The sequence below is a fragment of the Cydia amplana genome, chromosome 17 (assembly GCF_948474715.1).
Source record: "Cydia amplana chromosome 17, ilCydAmpl1.1, whole genome shotgun sequence".
NCBI classification, from domain to species: domain Eukaryota; kingdom Metazoa; phylum Arthropoda; class Insecta; order Lepidoptera; family Tortricidae; genus Cydia; species Cydia amplana.
This window is the reverse complement of record NC_086085.1, coordinates 9,567,643-9,587,262: the sequence shown is the minus strand read 5'-3', so window position 1 is coordinate 9,587,262 and position 19,620 is coordinate 9,567,643. Positions and strand designations below refer to the sequence as shown.

At 35.9% G+C, this 19,620-nt stretch overlaps 5 protein-coding genes across 5 annotated transcripts; 4 read left to right on the top strand and 1 right to left on the bottom strand.

Annotated features, from left to right (window-relative positions):
* Nucleotides 1-1,950: 1,950 nt before the first annotated feature.
* Nucleotides 1,951-3,345, top strand: LOC134655653 (uncharacterized). Its single transcript, XM_063511091.1, has one exon. It carries the CDS (start codon nucleotides 1,991-1,993, stop codon nucleotides 3,140-3,142), a length of 1,152 nt encoding a protein of 383 aa, XP_063367161.1. The 5' UTR covers nucleotides 1,951-1,990; the 3' UTR covers nucleotides 3,143-3,345.
* A 2,446-nt stretch (nucleotides 3,346-5,791) lies between these two features.
* On the top strand, nucleotides 5,792-6,950 carry LOC134655654 (uncharacterized). Its single transcript, XM_063511092.1, has one exon. The coding sequence runs from the start codon at nucleotides 5,975-5,977 to the stop codon at nucleotides 6,929-6,931; it is 957 nt and encodes a 318-aa protein (XP_063367162.1). The 5' UTR covers nucleotides 5,792-5,974; the 3' UTR covers nucleotides 6,932-6,950.
* Nucleotides 6,951-7,205: 255 nt separating this feature from the next.
* Nucleotides 7,206-9,456, top strand: LOC134656074 (lipopolysaccharide-induced tumor necrosis factor-alpha factor homolog). Its single transcript, XM_063511592.1, has 2 exons — nucleotides 7,206-7,792; nucleotides 9,228-9,456. The coding sequence occupies exons 1-2, from the start codon at nucleotides 7,413-7,415 to the stop codon at nucleotides 9,340-9,342; spliced, it is 495 nt and encodes a 164-aa protein (XP_063367662.1). The 5' UTR covers nucleotides 7,206-7,412; the 3' UTR covers nucleotides 9,343-9,456.
* A 3,341-nt stretch (nucleotides 9,457-12,797) lies between these two features.
* Nucleotides 12,798-13,660, top strand: LOC134655636 (lipopolysaccharide-induced tumor necrosis factor-alpha factor homolog). Its single transcript, XM_063511072.1, has 2 exons — nucleotides 12,798-13,126; nucleotides 13,515-13,660. The coding sequence occupies exons 1-2, from the start codon at nucleotides 12,798-12,800 to the stop codon at nucleotides 13,627-13,629; spliced, it is 444 nt and encodes a 147-aa protein (XP_063367142.1). The 3' UTR covers nucleotides 13,630-13,660.
* A 705-nt stretch (nucleotides 13,661-14,365) lies between these two features.
* Nucleotides 14,366-14,869, bottom strand: LOC134656137 (NTF2-related export protein). Its single transcript, XM_063511658.1, has one exon. It carries the CDS (start codon nucleotides 14,829-14,831, stop codon nucleotides 14,418-14,420), a length of 414 nt encoding a protein of 137 aa, XP_063367728.1. The 5' UTR covers nucleotides 14,832-14,869; the 3' UTR covers nucleotides 14,366-14,417.
* Between the last annotated feature and the right edge of the window lie 4,751 nt (nucleotides 14,870-19,620).

Here is a 19,620-nt window from a genome sequence, read left to right as displayed (position 1 = left end):
AGACAATTTTTCGCCAATCTGATGAAATTCTCCAATCGAATCAGCAGGTGCAGACACATAAATGCCAATTTTCATAGTAATTATCTATGGAAATTATGGAATGCAAATTTCCTGATCAAATCGACTGATTTGATCAGTCCCGTCTGGATACCACTTTAATTAAGTAAGTCAGTTATAAAAGCTGTTACAGATTGGATGAGCGTATTGGATCGCGATCATTGTTATACTTGGTCAACCAGATCTTGACAGTAGAAAAAGGGCGGCAAATTTGAAAAATTTAGGCGCGAAGGGATATCGTCCCATAGAAAATTTGAATTTCGCGCCTTTTTTTAATGACAAGATTTGGTTGACCAGCTATAATTGTGACGAAGGTGGTCCGCCGTACGTCCATTAAAAACACAGCTATATGTGAGAGCGAGACAGATATCCAGGGTCGCGGCCCGGTATGCCCGTCTATTATAGTTTTTAACTAAGGCGCTTGTCACTAAGATAAGCATATTAGAGTTAGATCAAAGAGAATTCTAAATTCTCTTTAGCCCCCTCTAGACTATGTGCGTGAATCGCGGCTTCGCGCCGCGAATCGCGCACGGGTGTGGAGGGCCCTTTTGGTTCACTATTTATGCTCTTAATAATTTTACAAACTACCTATCACTATCAATATCATACTCATGGTGTGTTCATATACGTGATGGCTTCCCTTTTCCACACTTCAGCTATTCATTAAGCGTAAGCGTCATCGTACTCATCGTAGATCTGTGATTGCAACAAAATTTTCAAATTTGCCGCCTTTGTCTACAGACGGAAATGTGTGTTCAGTCTATATAGAATCGATTACATATATGTAAATAGTTTGAACCAACGTTTCAGTAATTAAATATTATGTTTAAATCACATAAATATGAATCTGTAATGTTTAAGGACTTTGGATTTAAATTTTGGCAATTATATAGCTCTCATTACGTCACTCAAATAATTAAACATGCCGAAATAAAGATATACCTATTTATGTAAACTTTTTTTACATTAAGTACGTAATAATAATTCTGCAAGATCGATCCACATCGTGCCGACATCATAGTCACCCTAATGAGTTTGACAATATCGTTTTGTATTTTTATCGTAAAATTGAATAATTGTGACTTACCTGTGAAAAGATATTCCACAATCAGCATAGCTTTCACTTCTACAACCCCTCACACAACATTTTTTTAACCATTTTTTTTAATATTCTACGAATAAATTCTGAGCGGCGCCATTTACGTATTTTGAAAATACACGAAAAGTTTGGGATACCAATTCATATTCAAAGTTACTACGATTTCTACCATGTTAAATTTAAATGCTTTATTTGTTGTGCGCAAGTTTGGTTTAATCAGTTAATAATATTGACATCATAATTATTTACAAATTACTTAAAAGTTATCAGAACTGTAATCTGAATATAGCACTAAAATTGTATAAGAAGGTAATTAATTTCAGTAGTATATAAAAAAACTATACTCATCCTTTTCTTTTGGGTGCTAGTATTCGTGTAAGACAAAGATAGTACGATTCTCTCTGTCTTTGTTTGAAATAAGACAGTCCTTTGACAATTATATAGCTGGTCAACCAAATCTTGTCAGTAAAAAAAGGCGCGAAATTCAAATTTGCTATGGGACGATATCCCTTCGCGCCTACATTTTTCAAATTTGCCGCCTTTTTTTACTGTCAAGATCTGGTTGACCAAGTATAGATTGAGGTGCGTTATTATGGGTGCGTTCAGATAAAACATTGAGCATTTTTCTGGGTACTTTTCCTTACCTGTGGTATCAGCATTTTGTTTTGACAGAAAAAAAAAAAAAAGGGCGGGAAACCGATAAAACAAGGCGGATTTACTGAAAATATTTCAATTATAGTGTTTAAAGTCCTTTTTTATTGACAAAACCAACATATTTTTCCTTATTAATTATCAATAATTGCTGTTAATTGAATTTGTGATTATATTCATTGAATGAGCCCAGGACGCGGGGGTGCGGGCGGCGGCCCCTCCCCCATGGAAACAGATGCCGCCAAAACTACAACAAAAAGGAGAAATAAAGATGTTTCCGATACAGAAGTCACATCATGTAAGCAAAAAATGACATACATACAAAGTCGTCGCGGTCTCTTCAAAGACCACAACCCCATATATGAAGATTTGACTAAAAGAGAGTACCCCGTACTGCTACAATCTGCTTCTAATGAACTGGCTCATAAAGTCCCCATGGACATCCTCAAAGTTAATGGAATATTAAAAGAGATTACTGGGGTGCAATATGTAAAGGCGGCGGGTAACTTTTTTGTCAAAGTTTATTTCGGATGTGCCAAAGATGCAAATGCATTTTTGCTAAACAAACCAGTACTACAAGCAAATACTTGGAAGGCAACAATCCCATATGACAGCATAGAGTGCCAAGGAATTATTCGTGCTCCTGTGGATCTAAGTGAAGAGACATTGCTCGAGGACTTGAAAGCGAGTTGTATGATTCTTGGTGTAAAGCGCTTTACGAAAAAACAGGACAATGGGCAATACAAACCACTCCCAACTGTCCTGGTTACATTTATGACCTCGTCTAGACCCGACCATGTAATCTACGATCATATCTGGATGCCTGTTCAGGAATACATCAGACCCTTGCTACAGTGCTTCAGGTGTTATAAGTTCGGACATGGCAGCGGAGCTTGTAAAAGCACTCAAGTATGTTCCATTTGTTCGGCGGGACATTTTTACAAGGAATGTACCACACCAGCAGACTTCAAGTGCTCAAACTGTAGTGGACCCCATTCGGCAGTTTCTTATACCTGTCCAGTTAAGGCAGAAAAAAATGCACAAATTAAGAACAAGATAAATGGCAAATTCTCTTATGCAACTGCAGCTGCAGTAGCTGTAGCACCTAATAGCAGTAATAATCTAAATAGTAAGATTCCAAAAACTCCTGCTAAAACACCTCACGGACGTGCTATGATTGCTGACATTATTAATTCTGATATTGTTCTTAATGCAATCACCAAAACAATTTTAGAATTAATGAAGAAAAAAGAAGTCAAAAATTCTTCCTCCGGTCCTATGCCAATATCCTCCCAAATGATTAAAGAGGTGCTTGTAACAAGTTTTACTACTTAAACTATGGACAGGTTGGGTATCAAACAATTAAAAATACTTCATTGGAACTCCAGAAGTCTATTTCCAAAACTGGGTCAACTTGTACATTTTTTGCATGGCTGTGACGAGAGTGTTGACATCATACTATTTAATGAAACTTGGCTGACCCCGAGCAAAATTATTAAATTGCCCGGGTTTACTGTAATTAGAAGAGACTCTAACCATCCGCATGGCGGTGTTGCAATTGCAATTCGTTCCAAATACAAGTTCAATATTGTCAACACTTTATCACAGTACCATTTTCAAAATATATTAATTAATATTAACATTAATAATTTTTCTCTAGATATGTTATGTGTATATGCTCCTCCACCTCCGAATGGTAAGTTTACTATAGATTCATTGAAAGATTCGTGTTCAAAATTTGTAAGTAATAATCGTCTGATAATAGGTGACTTCAACGCACATCACTCATCTTGGAGTTCAAGAGTCAATGATGGAAGGGGTAAAGCTCTTCATGCTTATGTGGAGAATTCTGATTTAATTTGTTTGAATGATGGCACTATTACCACTTTCGCTCCATTTGGCCAACAAGGTAATGTTTTGGATTTGGTATTCGCATCCCGAGCTCTTAGTTCTAGTTGTTCGGTATCTGTTCTTGATGATCTTCTTAGTAGTAATCACTTCCCTTTGCTCATTAGTGTAGTTTTTGACTCGCCCACTCCTACATGTTATTCTAATAACAGTAATAACTTATCTAATCCTCAACAAGATGATAATTCTCTAGCTAAGGTAAATTTTAAAAAGATTGACTGGTGTAAGTTTAACAAGTTATGTGATGATAAATTTGAAGTTTTTCAATTTGTAGAAAACCCTCTAGAAAACTATACAAAGTATTTGAGTATTTTACATGACATATTAATGACATTTGCTAAAAAATGTTACCATCATAAGAATAAATGCTTAAAAGCTACCCAGTGGTGGAATGATGAATGTGACCGTGTAGTGTTACAAGCTAAAATTGCCTTACGATCTTACAAACAATATCCTTCTATGGAAAATTTCATTATATACAAAAAACTAGATGCTTTAAAGAAAAGAACATTATTTGAAATTAAACGCGTGAGTTGGTTGAATCTTTGTTCCTCCTTTAATCGCATGACATCGAGTAAAATAATTTGGGATTATATACGAAGATTTAAACATGCAAAACTTAATTCCGTTTCTTCATCCCCCAATTTCTTTCAAAATCCTGACAATGCGACATTGTTTTTAGACAAAATTGCTTCTGACAATAATCATGTATCAAATAGTGACCTTAATGAGTACTTTGAGAATCGTGGCCGCCCGGAAGCTCAATGGATGGTCAACCCATTTTCTATTAGTGAGTTTTTAGCTGCATTAGAAAATAAAAAAGAAACTGCACCTGGTCCTGATTTAATTTCTTACAAAGTGATTAAAAACTTACCTCTTCATGCTAAGGAAATACTGTGTAAAATATTTAATAATTTGTGGCAGAGTCATTGTATTCCCCCAACGTGGAAAACGCAACATGTCGTTCCGATACTAAAACCTTATAAGGATTCTAATTGTGTTGAGTCATATAGGCCTATTTCCTTAACATCTTGCTTTGCGAAAGTTTTTGAAACCATGTTAAAAAATAGACTAGAGTGGTTTTCTGAAAATAGCAAAGTCATTCCAAGTACTCAATATGGTTTTCGAAAAGGTAAAAGCACAATAGATAACTTAAGTTGTTTAATTGGGGATGTTAAGAACAATTTTCGTTCTAACCAATATACTTTGGCGGTTTTTTTAGACATCAAAGGGGCCTTTGATAACATAGATCACTCATACCTTATTAAAAGTTTGTCTTTATTAGGGTTTCCTGGACATATTTTACGTTGGTTATTCAATTTTCTTAATAATCGATATATAACTCTAAAAGTTAGATCTTCGTTAATAGGTTCTAAAGTTTCTACAAAGGGTACTCCTCAAGGTTCTGTATTATCTCCTCTTATATTCATTCTAAGTTTGGTTTGTTTCATGAAACAAATTCCGGCTTCTGTTAAGCACTTATTTTACGCTGATGATTTGGTGTTATATGTAAATTGTAAAGACATAAAAATTGGTGAATCTATTATGAACAGTTGTCTACGTAATATTCATAACATATTAACAAATTTCCTAAAACTTGAGGTTAATGTTTCCAAATCTTCTGTAATTCTCTTTTCTCAAAATGGCTTACATTCTCCTCAAATTTTATACAATTCTAAAGTTATTCCTGCTCAGTCTTTTGTCAAATACGTTGGCCTATTTCTTGATTATGATCTTTCCTGGAAAACTCATATTGATACAATTTCTAAAAGAGCCGAATTGGGTTTAAACATATTGAAGTCGTTAACTGGAGTAAAATGGGGAGCAGATCCTAAGGTCCTTAAAACGATATATATCGCGACAATTAGAAGTCATTTCGATTATGGTTGTATGTTTTTTGCTGATGCGAATACCCATCTTTTAAGGAAATTAGATATTATCCAAAATAGGGCGCTACGAATTATTACTGGAGCTATGATGTCATCTCCAATTAATTCTTTGGAAATAGAGGCTGGCATTGTTCCTTTATTTGTACGCAGATGTTATATCACTGACAAGTATGGTCTTAAGTTGGTTAGTCGTGATAACGATGTTACTTATAGATATTTAAATAATGTAAATATTCCAAATTATAATTTAATAGCGTTTCCTAATTCTTCTTCCATAAGTGATGTTATAACTTATTTAAACTTTGAATTTCAAGATATAGTCTACTGGTCTAATTTGCTTCCCTGTTTTGAACATGAATACAATGATATTATGCGAGACGTGGTGGTTGAACTGGTCAAATTTGAATCGAAATATGACTTTTTGGAGTTTCTTGATGATAAGACTGATTTTGTTAAATTATATACTGACGGATCTAAAACTAAAGATAGGACCAGTTTTGCATTTTATGACTCTTTTTTGAACATAGGAAAGGTTTTCGAATGTAGTAGTTATTTTTCAGTATTTTCGGCTGAAGTATTAGGCATTATTTACGCTTTAGAATACATTCATGAAAATTATATAAATGAGAATAAGTTTTTAATTCTATCAGATTCCATGAGCGCTTTACAAGCACTTAAAAATAAATGTGTAAGTGGATCTGTAAATTATTTGATTTATAAGTTAAGAAGTTGTTTAAGTTCTTTATTAAATAGAAATATTACTGTTGAATTTTGCTGGGTTCCGGGACATTCAGGAATTTTTGGTAACGAACTTGTAGACAAGCTTGCCAAATCTACGGAAAATATCCAAGTTTGTGATTTAAAAGTACCTCAATCCGATTTAGTAACTTTTGTTAAAGAACTTATGATTAGAAGGTGGAATAACTCGTGGTCTAAATCCAAAGAAGTCAAAGGGAAATGGCTAGCTGAAATAGTCCTGGCACCTAGTACCAAGTCGTGGTTTGAATACCAAAGAAAATATGTAGAAAGGGGATTTATTACAACTATGTGTAGATTGCGCATTGGTCATGGTCGTTTTGCTGCACATCTATTCAGATTAGAGCTAAGTGATTCTGCTGTTTGTGCACATTGTAATTTTAATTTATGTGATCTTGATCATATTTTTTTCCATTGTCCTTCATTTAATTTACAAAGGCTATGGTTTGTTGCTATGTGTATGGATACAGGTTTGCAAGTTCTGCCAAACTCTGTACAGGGCCTTTTGAAATATCAACAATTATATCCTGTAATCTATGAATTTGTTATTCACACTATTGGCAGTCTGTAATTTTTTCATAAATGATTGAAATAACCATAAAATGTATGTCTAATGTAATGTTAAATTTTAGGTATAAGCTGGGCATTGTAATTACTTTACACATAGACTAATGTAATGTAACTTTTAAATTCATATCACATTGTACTGTGTATAAGCTGGAATTGTAATTTGTTTCGTTTTATGTTTGAGCTGATGGCCAAGTTGCCAATGCTCGTATTATTAAAAAAAAAAAATTTTGTTTTGACAGTTGTCTTTATGTTTTTACGTCATTGTCCTGATTGTCCTCATTCATTCACTCATTGGGGAAATCCTAATCATATTTATTATCGTTTTGTACTTTTCGACTAAAATACGTTCGTAAATTCAAAGTTCAGTGTGACTAACAATCGTTGTTTTAATACGGAGAAAACACTACGTTCTGTTGTTGATTAACTGTTTCTTGGGTTGTGATTTAATTGCCTTCTAATAGAAGTGTTTATAGTTCGTCACAATGGCTAGTAATACTCCGTCCGCTCCAAGCGACCTTCCACCCGCATATTCGGAGGTCGTCGGTAATCCGCAGTACGGGTTCGTGGCTCCAGAGGGTTCGTTCGTAGATCCTCACGCTGCGTACCAGCCGCCGAAGTCGTTTACTCCAGCGGGCGTGTACCCGCACCCGCCCAGCGGGGCCACGACGGCGCAACCCCAGCCGGGCGTGCCGCCGCCGCCGCCGGGCGCCGTTCCCGTGGGGATCGTACTGCCGCAGGCGGTGGGCAGCGAGCCAACGACCATCACTTGCTTCAACTGTGGCAAAGTAGTCACCACCAGAGTTACGTACACAACAGCCTGGCATACCCATTTAGTAGCTGGATCAGTGTGTGTTATTACAATGTAAGTGTGCTCATTTGTTAGTAACAAAAGGCACAAATTCTATTATGACAAAAAGCATTACCACTTTTTATAAAAAAAGTTTTTCATTGTTCATCATTACTTGCAATAACCAACAATCAATCTGTGCGAAATATGTATTTTTATGTGTCTATAATCACAGACTAAAGTTTCTATAATTACATAATTATAGCACTTAACTATCAGCAATTATTAAACCTTGAATACAATATCTAGACAGTTAAATTTCATTCAATTAAGGTTGGAATTAGGTATGTATATCATTTGAATTCTCGTGTCTGAAGATTGAGGGTGATGACTAGTGGTTTTTAGGGTTCCGTAGCCAAATGGCAAAAAACGGAACCCTTATAGATTCGTCATGTCTGTCTGTCTGTCCGTCTGTCTGTCCGTCCGTATGTCACAGCCACTTTTCTCCGAAACTATAAGAACTATACTGTTGAAACTTGGTAAGTAGATGTATTCTGTGAACCGCATTAAGATTTTCACACAAAAATAGAAAAAAAACAATAAATTTTTGGGGTTCCCCATACTTCGAACTGAAACTCAAAATTTTTTTTTTCATCAAACCCATACGTGTGGGGTATCTATGGATAGGTCTTCAAAAATGATATTGAGGTTTCTAATATCATTTTTTTCTAAACTGAATAGTTTGCGCGAGAGACACTTCCAAAGTGGTAAAATGTGTGTCCCCCCCCCTAACTTCTAAAATAAGAGAATGATAAAACTAAAAAAAATATATGATGTACATTACCATGTAAACTTCCACCGAAAATTGGTTTGAACGAGATCTAGCAAGTAGTTTTTTTTAATACGTCATAAATCGCCTAAATACGAAACCCTTCATGGGCGAGTCCGACTCACACTTGGCCGCTTTTTTATCAAAATACACAAAACATAAAACTTGAACTACGTCTACTAGTAATTATTGCAATATTTTTCCTTGTGATAAAAACCTGTTTTCCCATACTTTACCGTGTTTTCATACATCATATTAAAATTATTTTAAATATTGCTGCAATGACAAACATAAATTTTCATATTATATAGAAAAAATAATTACAACAGTATTAAGGTTGTTACAAACTTTTCTATCCCTTAACCATTAATGTTTCTTATGTTTTAGTCTTGAGAGACTAAAACATAAGAAAGATGGTTATGAGTAACCATCTTTTCTATCAACAATCACTGCTTTATTATTACTTTAAGATCTACTATTTTTGCACTTAATTCTCGGTTTCACTTATGTTATGAGTGTTATGACTCATCAAATGAGCATAATTTTGCAATGTTTGTGCAATCTCTTAACAAGTGTCTGAATGACACATTACGTTAATGGGCGATATGTACACAGAGCCACATACAGTAGAAATATTAATTCTTAGTAATATTAGTACAAATATTCTAATTGTTATTCCAGGGTGTGCTCTCTGTGCTGCCTCGGGCTGGTGCCATACTGCTTCGACACATTCAAGGACGCGGAACACTACTGCCCCAACTGCAACACATTTGTCGGAAAGAGCACCAAATGCTAAACATTCTTATGAATTTTTACCCTCTTACAAGTTGACAATAGCAATGACTTATTAATTAATTATCTATCTTATTGTGCCCTTCAATAAGCCCTTGATCAAGATAATTACATTTCCAAGTTAGTTAACTATTATACTAGTAAAACATCTATCGTAGTGCTGCTATCATGGCCTATCAATTTTATATACTTTTGCCTCATACTCTTTTTACATTTAGCTCATATATAAATGTTGTAAATTATGTACTATTTTTATAATGAAATCAAGCACTATTTTAATATATTCAGTCTAAGCCTCATGAACATTGTAAGACATGAATTAGCTGAAAGAATAATTTAGATAGTGGATTTAATAAACTTTTATATTTGATAGATTTAAATATAGTTATGAACCATACCATACAATCCATAATGTTGTACTGCCTGCTGGCCATAGCTGCTGGCTTAACACAACAGTGCCGCTACAGTATCTCGCCCGCGATTTAGAAACGTGTAGTCTATCTCGCGCGAGAAATTTTGTCACGGCACTCCACTGAGGGCAAACAAAATGTTTGTAACAATGTCTTGGAGAACTCTGTAGGTAAATACCTTCATGTTTTATATATTACAAAACACAACACGAGATTGTTACGCCATTTAGGGTCCTAGCTAAATTGGTCGTACCATACTTACGCTATCGATTGTCCAATTTAGCTAGAACCCTAAATGGAGTAACAATCACTGATCGTGACTGTACCTACTGTTTGTGAATAATAATTCCGACCGCCGACGGTTAGCTAGAAGCGATGAACGATCGTGCGAGAGTGTAAACAGCAGGCAATGAAAAAACCGTTTTGTTCACACGTCGGTTTCTTCCTCGTCGCCGGCGCGGCTACCGGAGTAGTAAAGTGGCTAATCCACATACGCAACGTCGCTTTCTCCATCTGACCTCGGCTACGCACTTGGCCGTTGTACCTGGGCAGATATGTGAGATATGGCTACGTCACTTTCTTGTTCGGTATTAAACAGTATATACAACACGAAAGTTTGGATAAAGAAGGCTAAGTGTGTGGCCAAGGGTATGGTATAGCCGGACTTGTTTTACTATTTATATAGGTAATTTTAATTTTTTAGATCGTTCCGTTTTTTTGTCGATTCCAGTTTTCTAAAGAATATACCTACATATATTAATCATGTCAACATGCTTAGGTATTAGAATATACATCCTTGTAAATTTAACGTGTATCCGAAAGCTTTGGCTGAGAATGAGGGGTGTAGAATCCTGCTTATAAATACCTAAGTTAAATGAAGTACCTTTCATTTTTCGACTGACTAGCTTTTTACCGTGTAGTATTACCAAATAATTGTTAATATTTTGCTGTTGTGGGTAGGTACTTTTCATATCATTGTGCTAATATTCTTTTCAATCCAGGTTGACATGTATAACCCTGATTCTTACCCCTATAATCTATATGTTATTTATATCAAAGGCAGCTTACTTTTTGAAACATTCCAATACTAACCTGGCAATTATTTGTCAAGAGTTATTTTTGTAAAATGAAATGTAATTTTTGTCCCGTGTTATATCTACTTTACTAGAGTACATACTACAAAAGATGTTACTTTATTAGGCTTTGTTTTGTTTTTTTTTTGTTCTTCATATGTACATTAGGTACTTTAGGTAGGTATTAGGTGCCAATTTTAATTTTTTTTATGATTCAAAACTAAGTTCATTTAAATTTGTTGGTGATTTATTGTTATTAGTATTGGATATAGTCAACCAATTTAGATTGTTGGCCACAAGATTGTCACGACTACTACAAATACAGGATGATCTTGATATGTGTGTCTATTACCTACTCTGAGAGGTGAATATATGTGTAGATACTCTTACTGTGGGGCTAAGCTAACCCTTGCAAAACTTGAACCCAGAACATGAAAAAAAATTGCTGTTCCGTAGGTAGGGAATGTTGTTAAATTAATATTATTATGACCTACATATTCACGTCTCAGAGACGGGCTTAACAAATCACCTGTATAAAGCTGAGTGGTCTTATACTAACTCTTTGTGTTCAGGTACATAGTGGCACATCATTAAATTGGTTCATTTTAGGTACATTTATAATTGAGTATAGGTAGAACAGTCTTAAAATATGTAATATGTACCTATACATTTATTCACCTTATTACAATGGATTAAGATGAAGAAATGTATATATATTTACAGTACATCACACCCTGTGCTATAATAAGCACATTACGTAACTACGTCGAAATTTTAAAGGGCCATATGTACTGTAAAACGTTGTACGATACACGTGCGAATAGGTAATTCGCAACTCATTGCGAACTTTGCGACTTGTATTGTATATAACTATTATGAACTCGACTGTACCTAATTATTGGTTTATGAAATAATATTATCCCTTGGTTTACCTTTTCAGTGCCATCAACAATAGTAATTCTCAGTACACATTGTCAAAGCAAAAAATGCGATACAATAGCTAGCTAAATTATTATTTTACTAACAAATCAAGTACGAGTCTAGCATGTGATACACTTTTTATAAGTATTAAATGCAATACCTACTAAAATGGTTTGAACTAGCAATAAGTAGACCGTCGCGAAAAATGTATGACCGGCAACTTGAGCCAACCCAAAAATTACTTAAAAGCAACTTAAAAGGTTCAATTAGACAACCTACTTCCCCATAAGACGTCTGGTCTGTAATGTAACCGCGAACCATTTCGTTCGTTGGCTCGAATATGCAAGAGCGATAGAGTCAAATAAGTGTAAGGCCTGAGTGGACGCTCGAAGCGGAGCGTTCGGCGGGGCGTGCAGCTTGGCGTCGGGCTCACAAGTGATTTGAGCAGCGTGCACTAAGCAGTGTTGGCCGAAACGTTAATGCAATTGAAAATGTTGGCCATTAACCATTATAAATTGAACCATAAACTGTAATCGTCCGTTACGGTTTAAGGTTCAATTTATAATGGTTAATAGCTAACATTTTCAATTGCATTAACGTTTCGGCCAACACTGGCACTAAGGCCGCTCCTATACGCTTGCATTTGTTTAACATGCACGCCGCACGCCCCGCCCCGCTGCACGCCCAAGTCGAGCGTCCACTCGGGCCAACACTTGTCAACGAACCAACGAAGACGTTGGGTTGGCGGCAGGCTCCTGGTAGTCCTGGTCTATTGCATATTAGGGTGGCGTTAAAAGAGTTAAGTAGACCATGTTAAATATACTTCTTTACAGATATAAAAAAGCATGTGAAAATTATACATATTAATAAAAGCTTAGTTAAATAAGAATACAGTGTTTTTCTTCGAATCTATATTTTTTCCTTAAATACCTAAGCATTTACATATCTATTTGTTATCTGAACTAACTAGATAAGTACCCACACTAATAAGTAATAACACTGATAAGAAACATAGCTGGGCAAGATAAGTAGATAAATGATATCTATAAGCAGGTATGACTTATGTGGAAAATATGCATCAAACAAAAATGAATATGGGTACTAACAGTGGTGGCAATTGTGAACAAAGTGACTCCTCAAGGGCAGAGATCAATGTACACATGGAAACAGTGGGATACCACAGAGACCTACCTCCGCCTTACACTGTGCAGGATGTGCAGCCTCACACAGTGATCAGGGAGACCATAATTATACAACCTCCACTAAAAAATGCTCCAATGTTTTTCCCTTGCAGCAAATGCTATAAAAGAGTATTGACTAGAGTGGAATACGTAAATACAAGGAAAACTCACATGATGGCTGGTTTTATCTTCGGATTTACATGGTAAGTACAAGTACTGATATTATGGAAAGGTTACAATTCATAGTTGTATTCACTCGATTATTTTGTGAATTCTGTCTTGAATTATTGTAAGCTATTTTCACCACCTAATCGGTTGAAAACCAGTAAAGGCATTTGAAACCACACATTACAGTGACTAGGATATTATGTGGCAATATGATATGAGGAGAAAAAGTCCACAATTGGGAAGAAAAATTGCTTGTAATTTAATAGAGTTCATTCACCTCACCCTCGCTTACCTTTTCCTTAGTTTATTTTTACATATAATAAATATTTTGGGACAGTCTTACTCAAATCTACCTAGTCCTACAGAGACAAATAAGGTTTGTGCTGAAACTCTTCATGACAAATATTTATATTTAATTTTCAGTTGGTGCTGTTTGTGTTGCTTTGCGGGTATACCTTATTTAATACCAACATTTAAAAGGGTCAAGCACTATTGTCCTGAATGCAACACATACCTAGGTGATTATTCTAAGGTATAAGGCGTAAACATCCACCCAAAGGCTTTTCCTTAATGAACACCAACACCATGAGAAGCTGTTTTACTTGTAACATTTTATGCCGCAACATGTTACATGAAGAAATGTTTTTCTGGAAATTTGTAATTTACATAAGTACAGATAGTGAACAAGAATGCAACTTTAATGAATGGACACACTTAAGTACTAAATTTTCATGAAAACAGTAATGTGAAATGACCAAGAGCCTTTTAATGCTCTGTTTCGTAGGAAAATAATCTGTGATCATGATGCAAGTAAGATACAATAATTTTACAAAGATATAATATATTTGTATTAGCTGTGTACATTTAAGCTGTAAATAAACAATATAAGTATTTAATCTATTCTTGTTTTTATTAAACCTACTTAAAAGTTTTTACTGCCCATCATCAGCATTACGCAAATTAAAAATAAACTGGCGGTTCAACTAGTGAGTCAGTCACACCTCAAATGCAAAGTTCTCTCACAAATAGCTGTTTCCTAATCACTGATATGTTAAGAAAAGCCAGTTTATAAACTAGCAAAAACCCCTAATTATAAATCCTGTATAAAAACTGCAATTGACCAAGGGCCAAAGAAGTAAAATGAAAAGCCAGCAATATATGAATATTACATTTATATCAAACATTATAAATGATACTTTACAATGGTGGTTTTTATTACATATTCTTCTTAAGGATATCAAGTCCCGGAATCAAACACTTGTCCACTTATATCCTTAGCATAAAGTTAACACACAATTCATTTTCCTGTCTACCAATTGCACCATGTTATGTAGAGTATGGTACTTGCAATCTAAAGCAATCTGACGCAATTTTCCACTTGCCGTCGACCGCCACAATCAGGAAGGTCTGCTGGAATGGCTTCTTTACTTCGTCATTCTGGTAGGTCACGTCTCCACACGCTTGGATCAGGTATGTCAGCTTATTGTTCACTAGAGTTTCCGCTATCGGTTGGGCGTCCAGAGTTTTCAGCACATGGTTGCTAGCTGGCAAGTCCAACAAAAACTGCTGAATTCTGTCACTGCCAGTTATGCCGTTACCATTCCAAACTAAAAGTCCGGTGTCCAGGTACAATTTTGAGGTTAAGTGTCTGCTGTTGTCCACTTGCTTATAGAATACTCTGGTGAATTCTTCTGCAGTTTCGCAAGCATTTTCCACATTCTTGACTGCAATTTCAGCCATTTCAAACTCAAAATACTTCGCAGTGTAATCAGGGTATACAAACAAGCCAACGAGAATCTGAAGTCTGTCACTGTCAAAAAAGTCAATTAGTACCACAGATTATAATTACAGTGCGTTCACCGGACCAAAGAGTAGTATAAAGCCGGCCACACACACTAGGTTATAACCGATGGTTATGCCTGCACAGTTCACTTGTGCAGGCATAACTGAACGTGTGTATGACATGACTCCTTGCCTGCGCAAGCAAACTCCTTGCCTGCGCAAGCAAAATTGAAAATATCAAAATTTATATTTTTTGCCTGTCGGTTGTGCTTGCGCACTTCGCTTGCGCAGGCATAACTGAACGTGTGTGGCTGGCAGGCTTGATAGGCTTCAGTTATCCAGTGATTGCCGAGGGGATAGGTCGCACGTCACTGTGCAACAATGTCGTCTCGCAAACGAAATGCAATTGTACAGGATTTTTAGTAGATATTTAGGGTTCCGTAACCAAAGGGTAAAACGCGACTCTTTACTAAGACTCCACTGTCCGTCCGTCCGTCTGTCACTAGGCTGTATCTCATGAACTATGCTAGTTAGACTGTTAAAATGTTCACAGATGATCTATTTCTGTTGCCTCTAGTTCAACAAATACAAAAAAACCGGCCAAGTGCGAGTCGGAGTGGGGCTCCCATGATTTTTTTTTCCGTTTTTATAGATAACTAGACGGGCCCGCGGCTCTGCTCGCGTAAATGAAATAAAGAGTTCGTCTTGTGTTTAGTTAAATACCGACTTTATTATGTATTCAACACATGCCAGGGTTCATAAGTGTGATAGGGACTTCTTATATTTATAACCGTTATTTGAATAACTTAATTCGCAAATTTCTCAATAAATGATAAAAGATTGTGATTTGATAAAAAGCAAGATTGTATTTTTTCATCTACTTAGGTAGGTATTTATTAAAAACTTCTTTAACATAAAATTATTATTTATTTTTATAAGCCCAGCTGCAAAATCGTTATATTAGATTAATTTCCTCCTTAAGACGAATGTGGACGACCACCGTCCATAAATCGCCTTTCCTAACAAATGTAGGTAATCCCCATTTTCCTTTCTGGATATTAACATTACTTACTACGGTGACGCAACGACCAAAAGTGAGTCCTGGTCTCCGACACCAGATCACGCCATGTTTCTCGGTCTTGCGATAGCTCGCGCCCGTCGCTATGGCCGAAATTGAGCAGGTCTTGAGCAACTACGTCGTTTCAGCGGTACCTAGGACGTCCAATCGGGCGGGGCGTCTCCCATTTCGTTTTCTCAAGTACGCTCTCTTCACGGCACGATCCTCTCCCATTCTCTCTGTGTCCGAGCTAGTGAAGTTTAGCCGCTTTGGTCTGCCCAATGCCCAAATATATCGGAACACATCCTTATTTCTATGGCAACAAAGTTACATTACGATATATTTGACTACTTTAGCCGTCACTATCTATTTGATGCTGACTATACATTGGCTTCATGAATGTGTAGTCGCCATTAGGTAGATATATATCGGAGCCACTCAGGTCGCTCGTAAATATCTGAATATGCACTTTAACTACATTATAATTTACATTGTTCAGATAGGTATTTGTGAATACCTAGGTCGCTCCGATATATCTGATGGTGACTGTTCAGCAAGAAGAAAAATCTTACCCGGTCGAGTCGTATCGTCGTAATTATCATTATTATCAATACACATTATTACGGGCACCATGCCTTGAACTGATGGGTCTGATGGGCTTCATATTAAAATATTAATTTTACTATCAACTTTGTATTTTTGGCCCTTTTCGGCAGCCCGTTCCCCGAACGAATGGCAATGTTTGCCGAAGCCGTGAAAGTCAATCTAAATAATATAACTCAAAAGAAATTTAAAACAACATAATACAAATTAGTAATTTTGATAATACCTACGTGTCATAAGTCACTCGTATGGGCAAAGGCTTGACATTGACAGCACTTTTTATTTTACTTTGAAACGAAACCAACCGAGAGTAGCCGAGAAATAGCCGATCGTCGTAAAATTAAGATTGTTATGAAAATTTATTTTGCTTATTGAAAATTAAATACGCAGCGAAAGCGATAGTTTTTATGTTCTAGTTCTATTCTCATATTTAGATAATAGATTTAAACAGTTTTTTCTTATCATACGTGCGTCGTAATCGAGAAACGTGTCAAAAACTTTTTTAGAAATTTGTAAGGCGCCATCTCGCTTCTTCCCTCGTTTTTTTATCCCGTTCTGGTTTTTCAATTTTATATATAGAGATGGTACGGTACCCTTCGTGCGCGAGTCCCACTCGCACTTGGCCAGTTTTATTATTTTTTAAGTGTGGAGTGGATTCATGGTTTGTATGCGTGTATGGCTGACGAAATATAAACCTAATAGCGCTATTGCGTCGACGTCAACCACCGCTACCGGTGCCATGATGGTTTGAACTGAGAGTTTGTGCAGGTTTGTCGTTACGTGTGTGTGCCCTATGGAACTCGGTCGTGCCTGTTGGTTTTGCTTGCACAAGCAAAACCGGTACGCAAAACCTAGTGTGTGTGGCCAGCTTAATATCATTACCTGGCCAAACTATAAAGGCCCCAGTACACAATGGGCCATCGCCGGCCACTCCAAGGGACGCATTTATGCGTTGAGGGAGCAAGTGATATTGCTATCTCAGTCTACCTTGGAGTGGCCGGCGATGGCCCATTGTGTACTGGGGCCTTAATATTATTTTAAACCATACAAGGTAGCATCTTATGGCAGTGGTCTACGCGTGCCTCCGTGAGGGACAAAACATACGCAATGCGACGCTATGATTGGTCGAATTTATTTGTTGCCCACCATAATCCATACTAATTTATGGCGGGGAATAAAAAAAATGTGAGACTGTGACAAGGACAAACAATAATAGCGCTTTGGCTGCTACTCCTACTGAAAGATACATAAGACTATCCCGTTCTGTCAGCTATCCCCACCACTCATACCCAATCCAGTTTAATACTAGATTCATGTTTTAAACTTATATAGTTGGTCAAACCAATTTGTCAGTAAATAACAACAAAAAAAAACTATACTTCATCCTTTTCTTTACGGTACTAGTAGTATGATTCTCGCTGTCTAAGTTTGAAATGAGACAGTCCTTTGACAAACTATAGATGGTGAAGCAGTCTTGTCAGTAGAAAAAGGCGGCAAATTTGAAAAACGTAGGCGCGAAGGGATATCGTCCCATAGAAAATTTGAATTTCGCGCCTTTTTTTACTGACAAGATTTGGTTGACCAGCTATATATATCATTCTGTGATCATTTGGTGATCATAGATAGAACATCAAATGGTCTTGCACAGAGTGCATGTAACTCTCTCATGTGCTCATGGAATTGATTAACTAGGACTGTCTCATTTCGAACATAGACAGAGAGAATCATACTACTATATTTAGTCCATCATTCGCCTAACGCCCGTAACATAACTTTAGTGTTTATTTAGGAACTTGTCGTTGATAATACGTATAGTCGTACACAATAAGAAACAAATTATTATTATTCGTAATGTCTTTAACTAATATATTAATTATTATACAAAGAGGCTTATCTATTTTACAAATTATAGTTCGTTTTTTTAGCATTAGAGAGAACTTGCAAGAAGGTAAGCGATCTTGACATGTCTTTTAATTGAAAAACGCTTTTTAAAAATCAAAAACTATTACTTATGAAAGCAGAAGAATATAAATGATCGTATTAGATTCATAATTGTTACATATTTGCCGTAACTTATTTTTAAAATGTGTTTTTCAATTAAAAGACACATCAAGATTATTAAACCTTATTTCTAATGCTAAAAAAAACGAACTATAGATTCCATAATACATTATAATATAATGCTATTTCAATATTCAGGACATTTGACACGCTGATTATAATTAAAATATTGGACTGTAACAAACTCATAATTAAACATATCATACTTTTCAATTTAAAATTGTCTAAAAACAAGCGTCGGTCACCAATTTCAAGATTCATTTCTTTGCACTGTAGAACCAGTGGAGGATAAAAAAGTTTAATCAAAAATATTGCACACCAACTTATTTTAATGATCTCATGTTTATATTTCAACAATTGACGTATGGAGGTGAAACTGGTTTAGTTATTTTTTCATTATCGAGATAAATTAAACTAATTTTACGGTTTAACTGGCGTATTTTTCGGAGAGCCTTGGTTGGAGTTTGAATAATATTAATAGTATGATTCATACCTAACAGTTTAAATTCGATCGAGATATATTATATTATGTTTCTATTACAACAGTTATTTTTTAGGACAGTGCAAAGAATATGATGTGTTCAAAATATTTCGCATCATACACTACATTTAGTAGAGGAGGCTCACGGAGTCGCAACTCAGAACGGCCCCAGACATATACAATATGCTTATCAAAAATGCTACTAAGCACTTACAGGCGGTGGACGGAAGAAAAGATTGAACTGTTTCCGAGAAGACGGGAGTATTCCGAAGATTTTATCACATTTCTATGTTCCACTAAACTAAAATTATCCAGGTTTAAGCTACGCTACAACTTCGGCTTATCAATTTGAATTGTACCATGGCTGCGGCCGCGAGGGCGCGGGACGACACAGTCCAAATTTTTGCCTTTCTTCCGCCAGATATTAACTAAAATTTTACGGTCAGCTTGTCTAATTCAAACCTTACACTAAGGCACTGACAAAATGATTATGCTCTAGATACAAAAGTTATTTATAAATAATATATTTCTAAAGAGTAGATAAC